Source organism: Gymnodraco acuticeps, unplaced genomic scaffold (assembly GCF_902827175.1).
Source record: "Gymnodraco acuticeps unplaced genomic scaffold, fGymAcu1.1, whole genome shotgun sequence".
NCBI classification, from domain to species: domain Eukaryota; kingdom Metazoa; phylum Chordata; class Actinopteri; order Perciformes; family Bathydraconidae; genus Gymnodraco; species Gymnodraco acuticeps.
Genome location: NW_022992119.1, coordinates 23,203 through 48,035, shown reverse-complemented (window position 1 = coordinate 48,035; position 24,833 = coordinate 23,203). Strand labels below are relative to the sequence as shown.

General features: G+C 40.4%; 2 protein-coding genes across 5 annotated transcripts; one reads left to right on the top strand and one right to left on the bottom strand.

The window, feature by feature from the left end:
* Window positions 1-1,169: 1,169 nt before the first annotated feature.
* On the top strand, window positions 1,170-15,923 carry LOC117537806 (electrogenic sodium bicarbonate cotransporter 4-like). 4 transcript variants are annotated; one of them, XM_034203178.1, is made up of 11 exons: window positions 1,170-1,277; window positions 1,678-1,839; window positions 2,988-3,166; window positions 8,001-8,073; window positions 8,160-8,228; window positions 10,408-10,581; window positions 11,376-11,537; window positions 12,486-12,501; window positions 13,111-13,192; window positions 14,335-14,387; window positions 15,375-15,923. In XM_034203178.1, exons 1-8 carry the CDS (start codon window positions 1,197-1,199, stop codon window positions 12,492-12,494), a joined length of 909 nt encoding a protein of 302 aa, XP_034059069.1. In that variant the 5' UTR covers window positions 1,170-1,196; the 3' UTR covers window positions 12,495-12,501; window positions 13,111-13,192; window positions 14,335-14,387; window positions 15,375-15,923. The 4 variants fall into 4 exon arrangements, with proteins under 4 accessions (XP_034059069.1, XP_034059067.1, XP_034059068.1 ...); XM_034203176.1 differs by lacking the exon at window positions 12,486-12,501; XM_034203177.1 differs by having other exon boundaries at window positions 12,486-13,192.
* A 3,157-nt stretch (window positions 15,924-19,080) lies between these two features.
* LOC117537804 (polyubiquitin-C) lies at window positions 19,081-22,828 on the bottom strand. The gene is made up of 2 exons (XM_034203173.1): window positions 22,549-22,828; window positions 19,081-21,332 (listed from the first exon to the last, which is right to left on the bottom strand). Exon 2 carries the CDS (start codon window positions 21,323-21,325, stop codon window positions 19,496-19,498), a length of 1,830 nt encoding a protein of 609 aa, XP_034059064.1. The 5' UTR covers window positions 21,326-21,332; window positions 22,549-22,828; the 3' UTR covers window positions 19,081-19,495.
* Between the last annotated feature and the right edge of the window lie 2,005 nt (window positions 22,829-24,833).

Genomic DNA, 24,833 nt, shown 5'->3' with positions numbered 1-24,833 from the left:
ACCTGATGGAGCTCGACACCCCCAAACTGCACGTTCCCACCGAGATAAAGGTCCTCTCCCCCCCCCCGCCCCAAAAACACACTTTCCTCCCCCCAAAAAACACCCTCTCTTCCTCACAAAAACACTCTGGCCCAATCCCAAACCACGCCCTACACACTATCCCTCCGTTCGCGCGGAGGGTCCGCCACATTAAGCGCTGTTCCAAAGCAACGAGTGTGGAGCGGTGTGGAGGGGAAGGGGGCTATCAAGCCCTCAAACAGCGAGTCTGCAGCGGTGCTGACTGGAGACCGGTCTCTACGCTGTGTGTGTCCGTCACGGAGGGGTAGTGTGTAGGGGTAGGATGTAGGGCGTGGTTTGGGATTGGGCCTCTCTCCTCCCCCCAAAAACACCTCTTTATAACCTTTTCCCAAAACCTGTTTCTGTCCCAAAAGACGTCGTTTCTATGCTTTTCTAACCAATGATTTTGAATCCAATCTAATTTTATTTATATAGCACATTTAAAAGAGAGAGTTGACCGAAGCAGCATAAATACATTTGGACAAAACCGATAGGACAAAAAGAAACTAATGTACAATAAATCATCTCCGGCTGGAAGAGAACTCTCTGCTCCGTAGTTTCTCTAATAAAACCACGTTGTACATTTTACACATATATCATCTGTTCAATATTTTATATTTTATATTCCATGTCATATATTTATGTATATATATATTTGTATATATAATATCTACATGTATATTTTCTATTTTCTTTTATTTTCTTTCTATTCTTGTTTATTTGTAGTTTTGTTTTATTGTCTTTTATGCTGCTGCAACAAAAACTATTTCCCAAATTGGGATCAATAAAGTACCATCTTATCTGATCTTATGTAAAAGCACGAGACAACGAAACCATACTTATAGCCAGAGACTGAAAAAACTCTCATACTTGATGTTAAACATCTTAAAACACAACTAAATAGAAAACCACAATTTAGAAAACACAGACTGGTACGTGGAAAAGTAAAAAATGCTAGTGAATTGCCCAACCGGCCCACTTCGGTACCGGCCCACCGGGATAATGGTCCGCCCCTGTCTTCAAACGAGATGTATGCTATGATTCTGTAATTCTCCTCATTCCTGTCTTCACCTTCTTTTTCTACTCGTCCTCCATCTTGTTTCTAGCTGAGGAAGCTGATCAGTGATTTTTCCATCTTCATGTCCATCATGTCCTTCGTGGGTCTGGACATGTTGATGGGCTTAGACACTCCCAAACTAATCGTTCCCACCGAGTTCAAGGTATTTGATCCCTCTCTAAAATACATGTGACTTATAACATAACACTGCTCTTCTGCATGCTTGTTTGACTTTCTCTGTGTGCACTAAGTAAATCAAATCAAAGCACTTCCATACACAAAGCTAACACAAACATATACAAGTAATGGTGGCTATATGTGTTAAATAAGTGTGGTGGGGTAGAGGTATATGTAGCATAACATGACAACATGTAGAGGTATAAAATATAACTGTGTGTGTGTGTGTGTGTGTGTGTGTGTGTGTGGTGGTGTGTGTGTGTGTGGTGTGTGTGTGTGTGTGTGTGTGTGTGTGTGTGTGTGTGTGTGTGTGTTGTGTGTGTGTGTGTGTGTGTGTGTGTGTGTGGTGTGTGTGTGTGTGTGTGTGTGTGTGTGTGTGTGTGTAGCCCACCCGTCCAGACCGTGGTTGGTTGGTGATGCCCTTTGGAAAGAACCCCTGGTGGTGGTACGTAGCCAGTTCAGTTCCCGCTCTGCTCGTCACCATCCTCATCTTCATGGACCAGCAGATCAGCGCCGTCATCGTCAACAGGAAGGAGAACAAGCTCAAGGTAAACAAACCAGAGGTAGGAAGTAGTGGAGTACAAATACTTTGTTACTGTACTTAAGTACATTTCTCTGGTATCAGTACTTTACTCCACGACTTTTTACTTTGACTTCTTACATGTTGAACACAAATACCTGTACTTTCTACTTCTTACATGTTGAACCCAAATACCTGTACTTTCTACTTCTTACATGTTGAACTCAAATACCTTTACTTTCTACTTCTCACATGTTGAACTCAAATACCTGTACTTTCTACTTCTCACATGTTGAACTCAAATACCTGTACTTTCTACTTCTTACATGTTGAACTCAAATACCTGTACTTTCTACTTCTTACATGTTGAACTCAAATACCTGTACTTTCTACTTCTTACATGTTGAACTCAAATACCTGTACTTTCTACTTCTTACATTTTGAACTCAAATACCTGTACTTTCTACTTCTTACATGTTGAACTCAAATACCTGTACTTTCTACTTCTTACATGTTGAACTCAAATACTTGTACTTTCTACTTCTTACATGTTGAACTCAAATACCTGTACTTTCTACTTCTTACATGTTGAACCCAAATACCTGTACTTTCTACTTCGTACATGTTGAACTCAAATACCTGTACTTTCTACTTCTTACATGTTGAACCCAAATACTTGTACTTTCTACTTCTCTCATTCTCCAAACAGCTGGTTCCTTTAGTCTGAATGTGTGTTTGATGCGTGATCATTATTCTTTAGAGTCATTGCGTGCCTATTGATTTGAACACGATCCGTGTATCCATCATTTCCTGGTCTTCTCTAAAGAAGAGGGACCAATGGAAACGTTGTCATGTTGCCGTTGTTCAGCATGGAAACATTCATTAGCTAACAATGACATTATTGTTCTATTAATATAAAGGGAGGTCAGGTACTCTTTAAAACAGCTGCTAGTTATGGGTACTTTTTACTGAAGGACATTTCAAAGTCTCTTTACTTTTACTTAAGAATTTTAGTCAGTAGTACTACTTTTACCAGAGTATTTTTAAACACGGGTATCTGTACTTCTACTTGAGTGTGTACTCTTGCCATATAAGGTATACAATAAAAGCCTTTAATGTAGACTTTTGCAAAGAAAATCAGCACCATTTCTCCCTGTGTTCCCCCTCTGCGTGCAGAAAGGCTGTGGCTACCACCTGGACCTGTTCTGGGTGGGGGTCCTGATGGCCGTGTGCTCCTTCCTGGGTCTCCCCTGGTACGTAGCGGCCACCGTCATCTCCATCGCTCACATCGACTCTCTGAAGATGGAGAGCGAGTCCAGCGCGCCGGGAGAGCAGCCGCAGTTCCTGGGGGTCAGGTGGGGGTCTGAGAGACAGTTTGCTCAGAGAGAATGTCTTCAGATTAGGAACGGACCACACACCGCACAACATGCATTTCACACACAACATAAAGAAAAGCATCTGAACGTCTCAAAGGGACAGAAACCAAACCAGCTGCGTGTCTCAAGAACCAACACTTAGTATATTGGCTTATTAGCTTGTATTTAAGTACACATTTAAGATACTTATACTTTATCTTAGTATTTCCTTTAATGCCATTTAATGCTTCTGCTTTACCTCCTTCTATCTGATAGTTTAAGTTTGTTTGTTTACGTCATTCTTCATATAAAAACATTTTATTTTCCAACCTCAGAAATGTATATATTATTAGCTTTTCATTTCAATAATGTTAATAAATGTAAATTAGAAATAATGTTAGGGTTTCCATCTTGTTAATAATAAATGTGTTAATATTTATATTGAGCTTCGGATTAAACACAAATGTTTTTAGGCCTTTCTTTAAATAGAAAACATTTATTAATTAATATCAAAAACTGTCTGCAAATTAATCCATATGGAAAATAAGATGCATGTCTCAAGAACCAAAAGGTACACTTCTTAGCTTGTATTTAAGTACACATTTAAGATACTTGTACTTTTTCTTAGTATTTTATTTCCATGCCACATGATGCTTCTACTTCACTTCCATTCATAGGAAATGTCTTCAGGTTCAGATTAGGAACGGACCACACAAGCTTTGTTGCTTATTGATATCAGACAATGATACTACAGATTATTCAATTATTAATTAAATGTTTCCTTTTGTTATTGCATTCATTTGTAGAGTACTGTATGATGTCTGTGTCACCTTTTGAGACCAAACAAGTGACTACAAGGACTAAACAAGCGACTACAAGTCTAAAAGGACCAAACAAGCGACTACAAGTCTAAAAGGACCAAACAAGCGACTACAAGTCTAAAAGGACTAAACAAGCGACTACAAGTCTAAAAGGACTAAACAAGTGACTACAAGTCTAAAAGGACTAAACAAGCGACTACAAGTCTAAAAGGACTAAACAAGTGACTACAAGTCTAAAAGGACTAAACAAGCGACTACAAGTCTAAAAGGACTAAACAAGCGACTACAAGTCTAAAAGAGACTAAACAAGTGACTACAAGTCTAAAAGGACTAAACAAGCGACTACAAGTCTAAAAGGACTAAACAAGTGACTACAAGTCTAAAAGGACTAAACAAGCGACTACAAGTCTAAAAGGACTAAACAAGTGACTACAAGTCTAAAAGGACTAAACAAGCGACTACAACTCTAAAAGAGACTAAACAAGTGACTACAAGTCTAAAAGGACTAAACAAGCGACTACAAGTCTAAAAGGACTAAACAAGTGACTACAAGTCTAAAAGGACTAAACAAGTGACTACAAGTCTAAAAGGACTAAACAAGTGACTACAAGTCTAAAAGGACTAAACAAGCGACTACAAGTCTAAAAGGACTAAACAAGTGACTACAAGTCTAAAAGGACTAAACAAGCGACTACAAGTCTAAAAGAGACTAAACAAGTGACTACAAGTCTAAAAGGACTAAACAAGCGACTACAAGTCTAAAAGGACTAAACAAGTGACTACAAGTCTAAAAGGACCTAAACAAGCGACTACAAGTCTAAAAGGACTAAACAAGTGACTACAAGTCTAAAAGGACTAAACAAGCGACTACAAGTCTAAAAGGACTAAACAAGTGACTACAAGTCTAAAAGGACTAAACAAGCGACTACAAGTCTAAAAGGACTAAACAAGCGACTACAAGTCTAAAAGGACTAAACAAGTGACTACAAGTCTAAAAGGACCAAACAAGCGACTACAAGTCTAAAAGGACTAAACAAGCGACTACAAGTCTAAAAGGACCAAACAAGCGACTACAAGTCTAAAAGAGACCAAACAAGCGACTACAAGTCTAAAAGGACTAAACAAGCGACTACAAGTCTAAAAGGACTAAACAAGTGACTACAAGTCTAAAAGGACTAAACAAGCGACTACAAGTCTAAAAGGACTAAACAAGTGACTACAAGTCTAAAAGGACTAACAAGCGACTACAAGTCTAAAAGGACTAAACAAGCGACTACAAGTCTAAAAGGACTAAACAAGTGACTACAAGGTCTAAAAGGACTAAACAAGTGACTACAAGTCTAAAAGGACTAAACAAGCGACTACAAGTCTAAAAGGACTAAACAAGCGACTACAAGTCTAAAAGGACTAAACAAGTGACTACAAGTCTAAAAGAGACTAAACAAGCGACTACAAGTCTAAAAGGACTAAACAAGCGACTACAAGTCTAAAAGGACTAAACAAGCGACTACAAGTCTAAAAGGACTAAACAAGCGACTACAAGTCTAAAAGGACTAAACAAGCGACTACAAGTCTAAAAGGACTAAACAAGCGACTACAAGTCTAAAAGGACCTAAACAAGCGACTACAAGTCTAAAAGGACTAAACAAGCGACTACAAGTCTAAAAGGACTAAACAAGCGACTACAAGTCTAAAAGGACTAAACAAGCGACTACAAGTCTAAAAGGACTAAACAAGCGACTACAAGTCTAAAAGGACTAAACAAGCGACTACAAGTCTAAAAGGACTAAACAAGCGACTACAAGTCTAAAAGGACTAAACAAGCGACTACAAGTCTAAAAGGACTAAACAAGCGACTACAAGTCTAAAAGGACTAAACAAGCGACTACAAGTCTAAAAGAGACTAAACAAGCGACTACAAGTCTAAAAGGACTAAACAAGCGACTACAAGTCTAAAAGGACTAAACAAGCGACTACAAGTCTAAAAGGGCTAAACAAGCGACTACAAGTCTAAAAGGGACTAAACAAAGCGACTACAAGTCTAAAGGACTACAAGTCTAAAAGGACTAAACAAGCGACTACAAGTCTAAAAGGACTAAACAAGCGACTACAAGTCTAAAAGGGCTAAACAAGCGACTACAAGTCTAAAAGGACTAAACAAGCGACTACAAGTCTAAAAGGACTAAACAAGCGACTACAAGTCTAAAAGGGCTAAACAAGCGACTACAAGTCTAAAAGGACTAAACAAGCGACTACAAGTCTAAAAGGACTAAACAAGCGACTACAAGTCTAAAAGGACCAAACAAGCGACTACAAGTCTAAAAGGACTAAACAAGCGACTACAAGTCTAAAAGGACCAAACAAGCGACTACAAGTCTAAAAGGACTAAACAAGTGACTACAAGTCTAAAAGAGACCAAACAAGCGACTACAAGTCTAAAAGGACTAAACAAGTGACTACAAGTCTAAAAGGACCAAACAAGTGACTACAAGTCTAAAAGGACTAAACAAGCGACTACAAGTCTAAAAGGACCAAACAAGTGACTACAAGTCTAAAAGGACTAAACAAGCGACTACAAGTCTAAAAGGACTAAACAAGCGACTACAAGTCTAAAAGGACTAAACAAGTGACTACAAGTCTAAAAGGACTAAACAAGTGACTACAAGTCTAAAAGGACTAAACAAGCGACTACAAGTCTAAAAGGACTAAACAAGCGACTACAAGTCTAAAAGGACTAAACAAGCGACTACAAGTCTAAAAGGACTAAACAAGTGACTACAAGTCTAAAAGGACTAAACAAGCGACTACAAGTCTAAAAGGACTAAACAAGTGACTACAAGTCTAAAAGGACTGAACAAGCGACTACAAGTCTAAAAGGACTAAACAAGCGACTACAAGTCTAAAAGGACTAAACAAGCGACTACAAGTCTAAAAGGACTAAACAAGCGACTAAAAGTCTAAAAGGACTAAACAAGTGACTACAAGTCTAAAAGGACTAAACAAGCGACTGAGTTCGTCCACCCGTGTGCATGCATACCGCAGCAGAGCATGCTGCTATTGAATATACATGTGAATAGGGATGGGTATCGTTAAGGTTTTAACGGTACTACTACTTTTATCGATACCGCTTATCGGTCCGTTCTTTTAACGGTACTCTTATCGGTTCTTTTGGAGAGAATAAATAAGGTAAACTAACTAAATTGTGAACAAAACTAACATTGCTTTTTATTTAAATTAAATAAATAATATTTCACATCAAAAGAAACAATGTTTTAACAAATGGTATTAAATAATCTGATGACAGAACTGTAATCAGAATAGCTGAAACTTTAACAAAATAAATAACTCAGTTTCCTCTAATCATTAACCCATGTTTGTATCATGGTGTTAACTCCGTGTGTTGCTGCTAGCATACAGAACACCTGACGTGGAAACGTTACTCGTGGATGGGGCTACAGAGCTGCTAGAAAGACAGTGGAACCCGGTGCATTCCTCCGTCTGGATGTGGAGCACTTTTGATAAATGTTTAGACAAATTGCTCGTGTTGCCGCCCTCACATGCTGAACTCTTATTGCACTTTAGGTAACGAGCGAGACGGGTAAAGTGTAACCACCTCGGAGCGAGTTCTCTCCGCCATCTCCGTGTGTGTGTGTGTGTGTGTGTGTGTGTGTGTGTGTTGCTGCATGTAGCAGCTGCAACACTGCCCCGCCCCCTCCCAAGTAGGCGGGGGAGAGAGATTGAAAATACTAAAAAATAATCATAGAAGCATTTTGCAGTCTTTTTGCGTATTAGAAACGGAGTTGGCGAAACTAAAACTGTAATATAATGTTTATGTACCAATAATACATAATGACATATTTTACATGTCTCCAGTACTGATAAAAAGACCGTTAACGTCGGAGCTTAACGGTACCGCGGTCTTTAATAATTAGTTAAGTACCGAAACTCGGTACCCATCCCTACATGTGAATCCTCCCACTGCCAGTATTTACCCGGTGTTTGTGTGTCTGCAGAGAGCAGAGGCTGACTGGGATCCTGGTCTTCGTCCTGACCGGAGTCTCCATCTTCCTCGCTCCTGTGCTGCAGGTTAGTGAGTGGAGCATCAACGAGGAGCTTTAGATCATGTTATATATAATGTACATACTGTATCTCTGCTTCTCTCTGTGCTCCAGTACATCCCCATGCCCGTGCTGTATGGAGTGTTCCTCTACATGGGGGTGGCCTCGCTGAGCGGCATCCAGGTACATTGAGATGAATGTTCATACAGTATATCCATGTGTTGCTAATGTGCTTCATGTGTGAAACTTACAGAATTATCAAGCCCTCAAAATCTAAGTTCAGCTTTCAAAATAATAACAACAATCTGGAAAAAATGCTGCTCCAAAAACAAGTAAATATATAATAAAAAACCAGGTGTTTTCGCTTTTAATAAGTGAAGAAATGTGCCAATGGAACAAGTACAAAATGGCTTGGTGAGATTTCTTGAAGTAAAGATGGAATAATTAGAAATCACATCTTGTATTTATCTGGGGAAACTTATTTTGAACTATATTTGACCAGAATCAGCGAATTTGTAACAAAAAAAGCCAGAAATGCTCAGACGTTTCCTGATGTTAGTTAGTGGAGATGTTCCTCTATAAGATGCTCAAGATGCCTAAAAACAAGAGTTGTTAGCTCTTGTTTCACGTTTAACGACATGTTCTGCTAGAAATGAGACAAATATATTTGGCAAGATTTGAAATTTTTGCAGTGTAATTGTGAAATATCACGGAAACCAAAATATCACACACACACACACAGAGAGAGAGAGAGAGACACTCACACACACAGAGAGAGAGACACACACACAGAGAGAGAGAGACACTCACACACACACACACACACACACATAGAGAGAGACAAACACACACACATAGAGAGACAAACACACACACGCACATAGAGAGAGACAAACACACACACACACACACACACACACACACACACACACATAGAGAGAGACAACCACACACACACACACACACACACACACACACACACACACACACACACACACACACACACACACACAGAGAGAGACACATGCACACACACACAGAGACACACACACACACACACACACACACACACACATATCTAGGAATGCTGGATGATTGGATTAGTTGAGGAAAAAGGCATTGATTATAGTAAAGGTGAATTCAATGGTGCTCCCTACAGAACATTTATCAGCCACTATCTAATAACACACACATTCCCTTCAAACGCCGGACAGCATAGACTCGCACTTTGATATGTTCCAATTGAACAATTCCCTTTATTTGAAGCGGACATCTTCAAACGGCTTCAGATCAGAAACGTCCCAATATTTAGTTTAGTTCAAATTCAAGAAACGTTATCTATCCCGAGTGGAATAATGATGACACCAATATGTGATGCTCGTAGTCATGGGAGCGGATCAAGCCGTGTAATGAATATGTGATGCTCGTAGTTCTGGGAGCGGATCAAGCCGTATAATGAATATGTGATATGCTCGTAGTCATGGGAACGGATCAAGCCGTGTAATGAATATGTGATGCTCGTTGTCATGGGAACGGATCAAGCTGTATAATGAATATGTGATATGCTCGTAGTCATGGGAACGGATCAAGCCGTGTAATGAATATGTGATGCTCGTTGTCATGGGAACGGATCAAGCCGTGTAATGAATATGTGATATGCTCGTAGTCATGGGAACGGATCAAGACGTATAATGAATATGTGATGCTCGTAGTCATGGGAGCGGATCAAGCCGTGTAATGAATATGTGATGGTCGTAGTTCTGGGAGCGGATCAAGCCGTGTAATGAATATGTGATGCTCGTAGTCATGGGAGCGGATCAAGCCGTGTAATGAATATGTGATGGTCGTAGTTCTGGGAGCGGATCAAGCTGTAATGAATATGTGATACTCGTAGTCGTGGGAACGGATCAAGCCGTGTAATGAATATGTGATGCTCGTAGTCATGGGAGCGGATCAAGCTGTAATGAATATGTGATATGCTCGTAGTCATGGGAACGGATCAAGCCGTGTAATGAATATGTGATGCTCGTAGTCATGGGAGCGGATCAAGCTGTATAATGAATATGTGATGCTCGTAGTTCTGGGAGCGGATCAAGCCGTATAATGAATATGTGATATGCTCGTAGTCATGGGAACGGATCAAGCTGTATAATGAATATGTGATATGCTCGTAGTCATGGGAACGGATCAAGCTGTATAATGAATATGTGATATGCTCGTAGTTCTGGGAGCGGATCAAGCTGTAATGAATATGTGATGCTCGTAGTCATGGGAACGGATCAAGCTGTATAATGAATATGTGATATGCTCGTAGTTCTGGGAGCGGATCAAGCTGTATAATGAATATGTGATATGCTCGTAGTTCTGGGAGCGGATCAAGCTCTACATGATGCCCCCCAAACACCAGCCGGACTTCTCCTTCCTGCGCCACGTCCCTCTGAGGCGAGTTCACCTCTTCACTCTGGTTCAGATCATCTGCCTCGCCGTGCTCTGGATCCTCAAGTCCACCTTCCTCGCCATCATCTTCCCCATCATGGTGAGGCCGTTCATTCAGATACAATATGTCTTACATTTGTTACGCTTAGAGGGAATGCTGGATGGAGACGCTGCAGGAATTCAGCGTTTAAAAAAATAAATAAAAACCAGCTGAAGAACCAAAACGTGCACTTAGTATATTGACTTATTAGCTTGTATTTAAGTACACATTTAAGATACTTCTACTTTATTTGTGTATTTATTTTAATGCTTCTACTCCACTCCTATTATCTGACAGCTTCATTTTACTTTACAAGTAAAATAACGTTTTTTTTTACTTAAATATAAAGATTTCTGCCCAAAAACATTAAAATAATTTAAAGATTTTTTTATAAACTAGGCAACAGCTTATTTGTTCATTTGTTCATTTGTTTATTTGTTTATTTGTTTATATGCGACTGAAATCAAAACAGTGAGTCAATTAATCGATCGAACAAATATTTTGGCATCTATTTCGATGGTTAAAGTCATTTTTTATTAAACATATCTTTCCTTTTTCCAGCTTCATAAATGTGAATATTTTCCTTTTCTTTGACCAGTGTTAATAAAGTTGAGGTTTGGGCTGAATAAACAATGTTTAGGTGAAACTTTGGGATCATTTCTCCCTATTTTTACAACTGAAATGGATTCATGGAGACGGCAACCATCAGATAAATCTATCGTGTAAATAAAGTAGTTATTTGTTCAACAACAGTAGATTGTGTTGAACTAATGCGTGAGTAATGGTGACCTCATGATGTCAGTCATCAGTATACCCATCTTGGTACCAGAGTCTCCCCTAAATGCCCCGAACAGATCCTGGGTCTGATGGTGGTGCGGAAGCTTCTGGATCTCATGTTCTCTCAGCACGACCTCGCCTGGATGGACGACATCCTGCCCGACAAAGACAAGAAGAAGGACAAGAAGAAGAAGAAGAAGAAGAAGCCGGTGGCGGAGCAGCCCGACAGCGACGAGGAGGTGGGGAGGAAATATTACTGAAAACACACACACACTCACTCACACACACACACACACACACACACACACACACACACACACACACACACACACACACACACACACACACACACACTCACTCACACACACACACAGATACACAGAGACTTCCTGCCACACACTCTGATGCTGGAAGCTCTCAATCTGGGGTTATCAGTATTTACTGGGATTGAAAGCGTGTGTGTGTACAGTATTTATGTGTGTGTGTGTGTGTGTGTGTGTGTGTGTGTGTGTGTGTGTGTGTGTGTGTGTGTGTGTGTGTGTGTGTTCTCTCAGTATTTAAGTGTGTGTGATGTGTTTTCTCATTATTTACTGTGTATTTAAATGTGTGTGTGGATGTGTTCTCTCAGTGTATTACTGTGGATCTCAGTGTGTGTGTGTGTGTGTGTGTGTGTGTGTGTGTGTGTGTGTGTGTGTGTGTGTGTGTGGATATGTTTTCTCAGTGTATTACTGTGTATCTCAGTGTGTGTGTGTGTGTGTATATGTTTTCTCAGTGTATTACTGTGTGTGTGTGTGTGTGTGTGTGTGTGTGTGTGTGTGTGTGTGTGTGTGCGTGTGTGTATATGTTTTCTCAGTGTATTACTGTGTGTGTGTGTGTGTGTGTGTGTGTGTGTGTGTGTGTGTGTGTGTGTGTGTGGATATGTTTTCTCAGTGTATTACTGTGTGTGTGTGTGTGTGTGTGTGTGTGTGTGTGTGTGTGTGTGTGTGTGTGTGTGTGTGTGTGTGTGTGTGTGCGTGTGTGTGTGTGTGTGTGTGTGTGTGTGTGTGTGTGTGTGTGTGTGTGTGTGTGTGTGTGTGTGTGTGTGTGTGTGTGTGTGTGTGTGTGTGTGTGTGTGTGTGTGTGTGTGTGTGTGTGCTCCTGCTCTGTTTCTCTCACTAATACTCGTGTTTCTCCTCTTTGTCCCACAGTGTTGCTGAAGGCTCTGTAAACTCTCACTACTCTTACTGTCTGTCCTCGTTCCTCTCAATGTGTCTGTGTTTTAACTCTGTTAGCTTCTCTGTGCCCGTTGTGTGCAGGATAAGGCTTGTGCTGTTCTATATTTCTGTCCACAAACCCCCCGAAAACCCCCAAAATCAAATATATGCTGTGGTCTGTTCACTCAAAGAAGAGAAATGTAAACGCAAATCTCCATATTTACAGCTTTTCACTGTCGTTTGTATCAAACTAACAGGAGAACTAGTGCCCCTAATGTTCACCCTCTGTCTGAAACCAGAGCCCAGTCTGCTCTGATTGGTTAGCTCTCTGTTGTGATTGGTAAACCGCTTAAAGATGTCCCGCCCTTTAGCCTATCACGTGTGCTGGAAGGAAAACACAACAATTTTAGCGTTTGAAGACCATTTACATGCACAAAAAAACACACTATAGGAAAGGGAACACCCACAAATAACAGCACAGGGCCTCTTTAACAGGTATCAGTGCATGTCTATGGTACGGAGACATTTCATAGATAACAGAAATCTAGAATGAATGGAGTCTTATCCTCTAAAATCCTGTTTGTCCTGCATGTCGAACACTTCCTGTTTCTTCCATCAGCCCATAAGCCCCGCCCCCCCAGTGAAGATCCCCATGGAGCCCCTTCCCTTAAACCCCCCCACCCAGAACCAGACGTCTGAGTGTGAGTACCCCCCCTCCACCTCTGTTTATGATCTGTTTGATGTTGTTGTATTAGATGTGATAAAGGGCAGCTGTTGCTCTCCACGTGGATCACCTGTTTTTAAAATATAAATCCCACATTTGCTCAATTAACTATTACAAAAATAATGTGAAGGAGAAATGCAATTTTAAATGTAATTAACATTAAATGTACGTTACCATCCTTTGGTAATCATTTGTTTGTGTTTACACACACCATGAAGGAAGAAGTGTATCCTTGAGACCAGTGGTGTAGTGGGGATGTTTGTACTGGGGGGACGCTATTTGAATGAGGTCGTCCCAAACAACCGGCTCTTCTGGTGAAGTACAGCAGCTTCACTCGTAGCTTCGGTGCTGCTCTCTCTTCTTGTGAATTATATTCTTTTTAGAAAAGAAGTCAAGTAAGAAATGTTTGCCTGCCTTATAGAGCTTTGTGGTTGGGCGGCGAGCTGGCCGGGGGTGTATCACTGACACGCCCCCAGCTCGCCGCGGGGTCACGAGCGTGATGACGAAGCATCATTCTTTAAGGAAATCGTTTTTATTTTGCATTATAATTACTGTGAAATGTGTTATGTTTTTGTCATTATTACAACAAATACACACAGTTTGCAATGATTTTATATTTATTAGACTATTAAAAAAAAGATCATGCTTCAAATAAGTGGGGGTGCCGCGTACCCCCGCGTCCAACGCCCACGACACCACAGCTTGAGACGGAACAAACCACACGGAGACAAACTAGAAAAAGTCAGATTTATTCAAAAACAAATAACAACACATCTGTGAATAATAATAATAACAAATTGTAATGTTGATTTATACAGCATTTTACTTGAAGTCCTTTACATCGTTAAACAAGGATTAGAAGATTTCAGGACTGCATTGAGAAATAGTAAATTAGACAATTTATAGATCTATCGACTTTAGACTTTATTTATGTCAGTAAGTCACAACATGATTTAAAGATCCATGTTCCAGAGCAACGTCTCAATACGACCGGCCTGCACGTTCAACAGTTTACAAATCCTGTTTGTTCATCAAGTTATCTGTGTGTGTCGGTGTGTGTTGTGTGTCGGTGTGTGTTGTGTTGTGTTGTGCACTTTCTCTGTGTGTGTTTTCCTGCAGGAGACGAACCCTTACTCTACAGTCACGTCCAATCACCATGAACCCAAACACAGGTGTACACACACACACACACACACACACACACACACACACACACACACACACACACACACACACACACACACACACACACACACAGTAGGGAGACAGGAAGTCACAGACAGGAAGTCAGAGAGGATTTAAAGAAGGTGAAACACATCGTTGGTTTTGAGCTTTTCATGGGATTTGTTGACGATATAAACAACAAATATTGTTTACCTTTGTACTCGACATAACTCGGTGAACTCTGTATGTTAAGGCTGAACACACACACACACACACACACACACACACACACACACACACACACACACACACACACACGTTATGGAAAAATCTGTAAAATATGAATGTATGCTTTACAGAATGAACTGATCCCGCTATATAGTCACTCACACACACACCGAACACACACACACACACACACACACCCCGAACACACACACACCGAACACACACACACACTTCAGCTCGACTGTACACATGTTATGAGACATAACAGCGTGTACAGTAGGGAGAATAACACCAGATAATTCTGTGCATTAAAATGACACTTATTTGTTGATTGGATTCTAACCTCTGGGTCTCGTATCTAATTCATGTCTGCTGATCGTGTCGTTCCTCCTCTTCTTATCAAACAGCGCCCTCTGCAGTCCTTTAGCACTTACTGTATCTTATGGTTCTCTGTGCCACACACTCAATGCTGCTGAAGACACACACACACACACACACACACACACACACACACACACACACACACACACACACACACACACACACACACACACACCATCATGCTACTTTATGATGTCTTTATTTCAATTTGTTCCACATATTATCTTTTCATGTTTTTGTTGTTGTTTTTCTTAAGATTTTTCAACAAAACGTGACTTTTCTTTACATTTCTTTCGGCACTTCCTGTTTCCCTAACCCGGTGACTTCTGGGGGATTTTTGACACTATGATTTGTACATGTGATATTGATAGTCATTTCTCCCACAGCCTCTCTCTGCACCTGAAGACCACCTCCCCCTCCTCCCTCGCTCCACCTCCCCCCCCGCCTCGCCGACAGCTGGAATCAAACTCCAGAAATAACCACCGCCTTTATACCCACAATGCCCTGCTGCAAACACCTGCTATCCACAGAGACTCTCAGCGAAAGCCATCTCTCTTCAGGGGCTCGTGTGCCGACACCGAGCTGTAAGACACCAGCAGGAGCTGATTATAATCTGCAGGGTATCTCATTTACACTTTAGAAACCAAGCCCAATAAGCAAAGAGGCAGAGCTCTTCCTCTTTAATCGGGTTTTTATCAGATTGTATTCCATGTATTGCACCCCCCCCCCCCACCTGAATCTCTCTAGGTAGTGACCAAAAATAGCTGCAAAAAAAAGAACCAAAATGTGTTTATAATAATATACAAATGAACCCGCTAGGCATCAGTTTTATTCATCATGATTTTTTCTTTTTCTTGTGCATTTAAAGAATACTAGAGAATGACGCACTGTGGATGTAAAGCCCAGAAAATGTAATAAAACATCATTTAAAATGTGTTCGTTTTGTTTTGTGCTGCTATCATTAACCTCTCACGGGAGGAATTGAAATACATTACATTTAGTGAAAACATTTTCAACATATTACGTTTTTAGAAACACTTAATTATGGCTTTTTAAATAATTGTTCACATACTCTGACTATTTTAAGAATGTTTCGACATAATGTGTTTCGACATGCACCATGTGGGGGAAACTTCTGTAGCAATTGGAGTCAGGACTCAAAGAGACACGAGGAGAGCTGGAGCTTTGATAGATAGAGATAAGATAGAGCTCTATTGTCTCCCTTAGGAGAAATGTGTCTTGGGCATCGAGATAATACACAAAAAACATTCAGGTCAATTCATTCAGATAGATCTTTAATGTTGTACAGGTACAACGCAATTACAATAAACTCAACAAATGGGACTTAAAATAGACATGATAGGGAATATGTACATAAATAAATAATAAATTAAATTGCACAATTCCCCTCGTATTGCACGGAAGGCTTATATAATTTAAATATTAGCAGCGTTTAGTGCACATATGGCCCTGGGGAAATTAAATAAACTGAACTTGAGTCTGTTTGTCCGGGAAGACGTGGTACGGAAGCGCCTGCCTGAGCGCAGCCTACAAAGTGCCCGGCAAACGCTGACGAGTTATTTGGAGCTTCGGCCGGAGAATTCACAAGACATGTCACTGACCACGGTCTGACCACACGGGTGAGATGCCACCATCAATCCTGAAGAGCCTCCTGCAGCTCCAGGTTTGAACTAGTTCAGAGTAATAATCAACATTCTTCAATAGAGAGACTGAACAGCTGAGGACACTGAATCACAGTTGTTGTCGCTTATGGCTCGAGGTCATCTGCACCCAGAGAAGGATGTGTTCCAGGTGTCCCACAACAATCACTATCTCTGACCGAGAGCTGCCCGGTAACAAACTGGTAACAACCACAACTTGCTAGGGCAGGCCCTCCTTATGGGAGATAGCGGCTGCTCAAGGGTTAGGGCAGCTGCGTCAGAGGGCGAAAGGTAAACATGTATTCAGAATTATTCCCTGACAATGACTTTTTTTAACACACTATACTATGACTTTTTTTAACTCACTATACTATGACTTTTTTTAACACACTATACTATGACTTTTTTTAACTCACTATACTATGACTTTTTTCAATTTGTCTCGACCTTTTCTGTGAAACTATGCCTTTTTTAAATCTCTTATATTTTTTTCTGTCATCCTATACTTGGATTTTCTGACTTGTTTATTTGTATATCATACTATGCTATACATTTTTATACAGAGATACTAGAATATTACTATTTTAATCCTGTTTTCACACAATATTTGAATTTCTTTTTTCATATTACAGAACAATTATGGCTTTTTTTGTGACCTTTTTAAACCACTTGTTTTAAGTGATACTCTTCCAGGGTTCCTTTGTTGTAAACATGATGAAATATGTTGGAAATAAGATGAAGACATCAGTTTAAAAATAAATACATTTATTTATTTTTCCTGACTTTACTAAGACTATTTAACTATATTTTTCGACAGTGTCATTTGACTTTTTAAATGTATTTTTTAAGGCATTCTTAACTTTGCCACGTCATTTCCTGAAGTAAATTACCTGATTACTCCAAACCCCCAGGAAGTGCGCCGGACTCTGAGGAAAATATCATGGATGTATAATATGGATATTCATATAATCCGTTTTCATTGTGCGTAATGGTACAACTGACTCATACTACTGAACACGTCACATGAACGTGCCGGGCGGAGCGGTCCCGTGGGTTGGGTCCGCGTTCATAATGTCGAGGAAAATAACTCAGAATAACGTTATTAGCACATTTTACAACTTGAGGACCGAATATTTTCCAAGCCCCCAGGAAGTGCGCCGGACTCTGAGGAAAATATTCGTTGTGGCCAAACGCGGTACTTCGGTATCAGTCGCTGGGCCCGGAAATACTTTCCCCCATTGACTAACATTGGGAAAGAGACGTCTGTAAATCGTTGGATAACGACGATTTTTTTAAACTAAATAAACTACCCAGTATGAACATGTGTATAGCCCTTATAAAAAACATTAGGTCCTCAAGTTGTAAAATATTCTAATAACGTTATGAGTTATTTCTCTCGGCATTATGAACGCGCATCTAACCCACGGGACCGCGCCGCCCGGCACGTTCATGTGATGTGTTCAGCACTACATGAGTTGTACCTTTACCCATGGATGCACAACAAGAACGGATTATATGATTATGTGAATACTTTCGTGACATTTCGTTCTCTCAAAAGTGGGGCCATTTTGTCTTCATGCGTCAATGAGCAGCTCTCACGCTGTATCCAGTTTTTATCATACATCCATGGATTACTCCCCTTGGCAAAAGGTGATAACAGGTGAAATTCCCAGTACAACCATCTTAACAATAAAACCTCTTGACTAAAGCTAAAAGTTCTCCATTAAACGCAGAAAGCAACAGCTAGCTCTTTAGTTAGCACTTAGCATCTGTGGCTGTTGATGACGTGCATCTCAGGAGCGTCACTTCCCAGAAGGAGCATTATGGCGCGTTTTCACTGCAGCGGGTAGCTTTTTCTGGGGCTCTCATTGAAGATGACGTCACGGCTCCGCCTACACTGCGTTACTATAGTAACTACCCCAGTTCCTAAACTGTAATGGAAGCGCAGCATTAAAGTGAGCCGGGCCTAATAAGGCCTAACCAAACCGAGCGAGGCCTGCAGTGGAAACGCGCCATTACACCACACCCGCTTTATATCAAACTATATATATAACTCCAAATTATAGTAAAGTGTCTAAATTAAAGGTACTTTTAAACATGTACAATAAATAGCTTTGAAATATATTGAAGTGACTCAACTCAAACTGAATATTAACTATTGCAGTAATAATTCTGCACATTCCACATACGTCCATTTTAGATGCTGACGCCAGTAACATCTGGAAGAGTGTGATATTTTAAGCTACTGGCAAACTGAAATATCAGTGAAGTACTGTTTCACAGAAAAGCAGATATCGCAGCTTATGGACAAACATTACTTTAATAACTTGAAACCCAGAGAATTAATAGTGAGGTATTTTAAATGAGCAGTGCTGCAAAATGTAGGATGTACTGAGTGTAAGGTGTTATTTAAAAATAATGTCAGAGTGGGGACAGTTCAAGTCATTTTATTAGTTACCACCAACATTTGTCACAGCAATATTTTCAGCGGCTCCATTCTGGGGGTTTGTCGAAAAACAGTCAACATTATATTATATTACCCGATAGTGAACTTTTATCTATGCATACTTTGATCCTATACGGTTTACATCATGCTTATGTATTTTCCGTTTAATAAATTACCATCAATCAAATTGTGGAACCCCATGAACACACTGTCAGCTAAACCAGTCTCAATTAAATCATTTAAAGTAAAATGCAAAAGTCAGGAATGCTCAATCTTTATTTAAACTTTAAAAAATGAAAACAAATAAAAATGGAATGACTGACAGCCGGAGCAAAAATTGAAAATTCAACCCTGGTATAGATGGGTGGCTTTCTCTAGACTTCTTTAGAGAGGAGGGGGATTAGTTTCCTCCACGGAGACGCAGCACAAGATGGAGGGTGGACTCCTTCTGGATGTTGTAGTCGGAGAGGGTGCGGCCATCTTCCAGCTGTTTGCCAGCAAAGATCAACCTCTGCTGATCTGGGGGGATGCCTTCTTTGTCCTGGATCTTAGCCTTCACGTTCTCGATGCTGTCACTTGGCTCAACCTCCAGGGTGATGGTCTTTCCAGTGAGGGTCTTGACGAAGATCTGCATGCCTCCCCTCAGACGGAGCACAAGATGGAGGGTGGACTCCTTCTGGATGTTGTAGTCGGAGAGAGTGCGGCCATCTTCCAGCTGCTTGCCAGCAAAGATCAACCTCTGCTGATCTGGGGGGATGCCTTCTTTGTCCTGGATCTTGGCCTTCACGTTCTCGATGCTGTCACTTGGCTCGACCTCCAGGGTGATGGTCTTTCCAGTGAGGGTCTTCACGAAGATCTGCATGCCTCCACGGAGACGCAGGACCAAGTGAAGAGTGGACTCCTTCTGGATGTTGTAGTCGGAGAGAGTGCGGCCGTCTTCAAGCTGCTTGCCAGCAAAGATCAACCTCTGCTGATCTGGGGGGATGCCTTCTTTGTCCTGGATCTTGGCCTTCACGTTCTCGATGCTGTCACTTGGCTCGACTTCAAGGGTGATGGTCTTTCCGGTGAGGGTCTTGACGAAGATCTGCATGCCTCCCCTCAGACGGAGCACAAGATGGAGGGTGGACTCCTTCTGGATGTTGTAGTCGGAGAGGGTGCGGCCATCTTCAAGCTGCTTGCCAGCAAAGATCAACCTCTGCTGATCTGGGGGGATGCCTTCTTTGTCCTGGATCTTGGCCTTCACGTTCTCGATGCTGTCACTTGGCTCAACCTCCAGGGTGATGGTCTTTCCGGTGAGGGTCTTGACAAAGATCTGCATGCCTCCCCTCAGACGGAGCACAAGATGGAGGGTGGACTCCTTCTGGATGTTGTAGTCGGAGAGGGTGCGGCCATCTTCAAGCTGCTTGCCAGCAAAGATCAACCTCTGCTGATCTGGGGGGATGCCTTCTTTGTCCTGGATCTTGGCCTTCACGTTCTCGATGCTGTCACTTGGCTCGACTTCAAGGGTGATGGTCTTTCCGGTGAGGGTCTTGACGAAGATCTGCATGCCTCCCCTCAGACGGAGCACAAGATGGAGGGTGGACTCCTTCTGGATGTTGTAGTCGGAGAGGGTGCGGCCGTCTTCAAGCTGCTTGCCAGCAAAGATCAACCTCTGCTGATCTGGGGGGATGCCTTCTTTGTCCTGGATCTTGGCCTTCACGTTCTCGATGCTGTCACTTGGCTCAACCTCCAGGGTGATGGTCTTTCCGGTGAGGGTCTTGACAAAGATCTGCATGCCTCCCCTCAGACGGAGCACAAGATGGAGGGTGGACTCCTTCTGGATGTTGTAGTCGGAGAGGGTGCGGCCATCTTCAAGCTGCTTGCCAGCAAAGATCAACCTCTGCTGATCTGGGGGGATGCCTTCTTTGTCCTGGATCTTGGCCTTCACGTTCTCGATGCTGTCACTTGGCTCGACCTCCAGGGTGATGGTCTTTCCAGTGAGGGTCTTCACGAAGATCTGCATGCCTCCACGGAGACGCAGGACCAAGTGAAGAGTGGACTCCTTCTGGATGTTGTAGTCGGAGAGAGTGCGGCCATCTTCCAGCTGCTTGCCAGCAAAGATCAACCTCTGCTGATCTGGGGGGATGCCTTCTTTGTCCTGGATCTTGGCCTTGACATTTTCAATGGTGTCACTTGCCTCCACCTCCAAGGTGATGGTCTTTCCAGTGAGGGTCTTCACGAAGATCTGCATTTTGACACTGAAGAGAAGAAAAACATGAATAATTCAGAATGTACTCATAAGACTAGTTATCACAAAAATGTTCAACAAGCAAAGTTCTGCATTTAAAAAACGTAATTAAAAATAAGTACTTTGAGCAGAAGTATTGATTGTCTAGTAAAATGTTCTCTTCAGTATTAATTATTCTTTAGTAAAAATTGCTTTGTTGTTTTTTTATTTCAAACTACTGTACACAATTGTTTATGTATATTAACAGGAGATTGGTATGTTATTATATTGTCCATTTTATATTTTTTAGATATTCCTCTGAATACAGGTATTTTGTTTTATTGCTTTTTAGATTTTTCAAATGTCAATTTCTTTAATAAAAAAAACAATTCGTAATTCAAAATGTTGCTTTGACAAAATTATTTCCCAGTTTGGGATAAATAATCCATCCATTTAATCGTGAACACTATGCAGTGTTATAATGTAAGAGTATGCCTTTGTGGCATCAATTGAAAGTAAAAAAATTCCCTGAGCTCAAAAGAAAAAACACCCCATTTTCAGCAGTGACGAGGCATTTTACAGCTAATCCAAACGGCTTCTAAATAAGTTCCTCTTTTATAACTGTGGTAGCATTTTATGAAAACAGAACACACACTACCTCATTAATTAAAATACAATAGACCCGAGTTTGAAACCTAGTTAAAAAAATACACGTAAAAGCTTAAACAGAATGACGTCGAGTAATTCAGCTAACGGCTAAGCTAAACAGCTAACGTTGAGTCATTCAACTAACCAGACATTCGGGCTAACAGCTAAGCTAAACAGCTAAGCTAACGATGAGTCATTTAGCTAGACAGACGTTTGAGCTAACAGGTAAGCTAACGGCTATGCCAATATAAGCTAATGTTGCTACGGTAACCGGATGCGGCATTAAATGTCTTTTTTTGTATAGTTATTGTGGTCAGAGATATATCTCGCCTTTAATACGTTACAGCTATTACAGTTACTGATTTACCAGACTGAATAAAAGGCAGGATTTAGATTAATTTCCTTCTGCCCGTCGACGTTTTCTTGTTTTGCTTTTAGGCCCCAGCTAGGGCTAAAAAACAGCGACCGTTCGTCATTTATTCGATTTAAACAGCTATATAGAGGGCTACCACATTAATACTTAGTAACACAAAGATATACATTGGTAAAATATGGGCTTATACACAGTAAATATACACTAAACGGCTTTAAATACTTACAAACAAGTGTTTTTCCAGCTGTAACCAATCTGCTCCGGCTGCTGTCAGGTCTGAGGAACAAAGAGCAGCGCAGCAGTATTTATACAAAACAGTGTGGTGTCCTTCCGCTGCGTCCTTCGGTGGAACTATAACATGTTATTTAGCGACGATACACCGTTTAACCTTTTTCTTGAATTAAACACAAATATTCGAGATGAAGAAACAATACATGTTTTATACGTGAGATTAATCGTTTTTTAGACGACGGTGAGGCTGAAAAATGACCTTTTCGCAGCCTGCGCGGATGGATACTTGAAATACAGTGAATCCATGGCAGCAGTCGTGGTTATGTAAATAAGTACGTGTACTAAAATACTGTTGACGATTTAAGTACACGTTGGTTGCGACTTACCATTAAAGCAAATAAGAAGAAGAAGAAGTACACGTTTAAAGTAATGTTACTATACTTACGTATCTACATGTTATGCAAGTATGACTTCTAGTGGAATACATTTAGGAGGAAAATATATTGGGCTTTTTGTTTCACTTCATGCGTCTACTTATTTGTTTTGACAATGGAAGTCAGTATTATTTTTGATATCAAAATGAAAACTTTTCATCCGGAACCTTTTAAACAGCCAACCCTCTATTAAATACTTTGGTATTTAAACCCTAACATTATTACAACAAGTTATAAATAATAACAAGGCACATTTTTGTGAATTTTTTGTGAAATGTCTTAAAAACGATTGGAAAGATTGCCTTAAAATGTAGCTCAGATATTCATGTTCACCTTAGTATAAACTAGTAATACTTTGGTGATATAACTAGAGTCATGGTGGTCAAAACACAGGCTTACTTAACATGTTTATTACTGCAATTATGTGATAAAATACGCATTAAACATGAGCCTTTGACCCTGATTCTTGGCTCATAATAACCTCCACTGAGAGCTGAAGAAATAGAATGACCTCTTTGACTTCTGTATTAATAATTACATGAGAAAAGGACATATTGATGTTCTCGACCTTGTGACCTTTACCCCATCATCATGCATTTATATTATGTAACAAGCAGGATCCTCTGAGTCATATTCATAAATCGACTGGATATTATTCGGCACGTTTTCCCAGCAGGAGGATTGATTTCAGTCCCATCATGAACTTTACTCTGCCTGTGACCCTTCATTACCATTCAGTCATTAACCAAAAAACACTGTCTGCAGAAAATACTGACTGAGCAGATTATTGGTGGAGGACGGCAGAGTATTGATCGCTTCTTCTATGTAATTGTCTTTTGATTTCAGATAATCACTAACAACAATGTGTCTGAAGTGCATATTCTCTCGACTCAGGTATTTAAAATTAGCTGTGCAACTCATTCCAATACATGTATTTACTCTCAGATCATTTATATTTTGTATTATATCTAACGTCGGCAGAAACAACAATCATGTATTTATCATATCTGCATGCATGTCCGGCAGGTTTGAAGGCGGTTTTTAATAGTATTATTTAATTATGATAGACATTGGATTAGATTATAAAAGATGTCCTCTAAAAGGAAAAGGCTGATTGAATTAAGAAGTATAGAAATAATGCATATGTCTGGGAGAAGTACTCCGATATTGTACTTGAGTAAAAGTAGAAGTACTCAGATCTTGTACTTGAGTGAAAGTAGAAGTACTCAGATCTTGTACTTGAGTAAAAGTAGTAGTACTCAGATATTGTACTTGAGTAAAAGTAGAAGTACTCAGAGCTTGTACTTGAGTAAAAGTAGAAGTACTCAGATCTTGTACTTGAGTAAAAGTAGAAGTACTCTGATCTTGTAGTAAAAGTAGAAGTACTCAGATGTTGTACTTGAGTAAAAGTAGAAGTACTCAGAACTTGTAGTAAAAGTAGAAGTACTCAGATGTTGTACTTGAGTAAAAGTAGAATTACTCAGATCTTGTACTTGAGTAAAAGAAGAAGTACTCAGATCTGTAAAGTAACTAAAGGTATTAAATACATGTAGTGGAGTGAAAGTACACCATTTACCTCTGAATTGTAGTGGAGTAGCATCAATTGGAAATACTCAAGTAAAGTACAAGTATCTCTACTTAAGTAATGTACTTGTGTAAATGTACTTAGTTACTTCCCACCCCTGGTTTCTATTAGACTAAACTCCGACTTTAAGAAGATCACTGATATGATTTGAAAGTGTTTTGTTCAACCACAGTTAGAGGGAGAGTTCATTATTCCTCTCCGCCCTGCGTCTCTCCATCACACATTAATGCCTGCAGAATAATGGCTTCCTGTGTCTCCGTG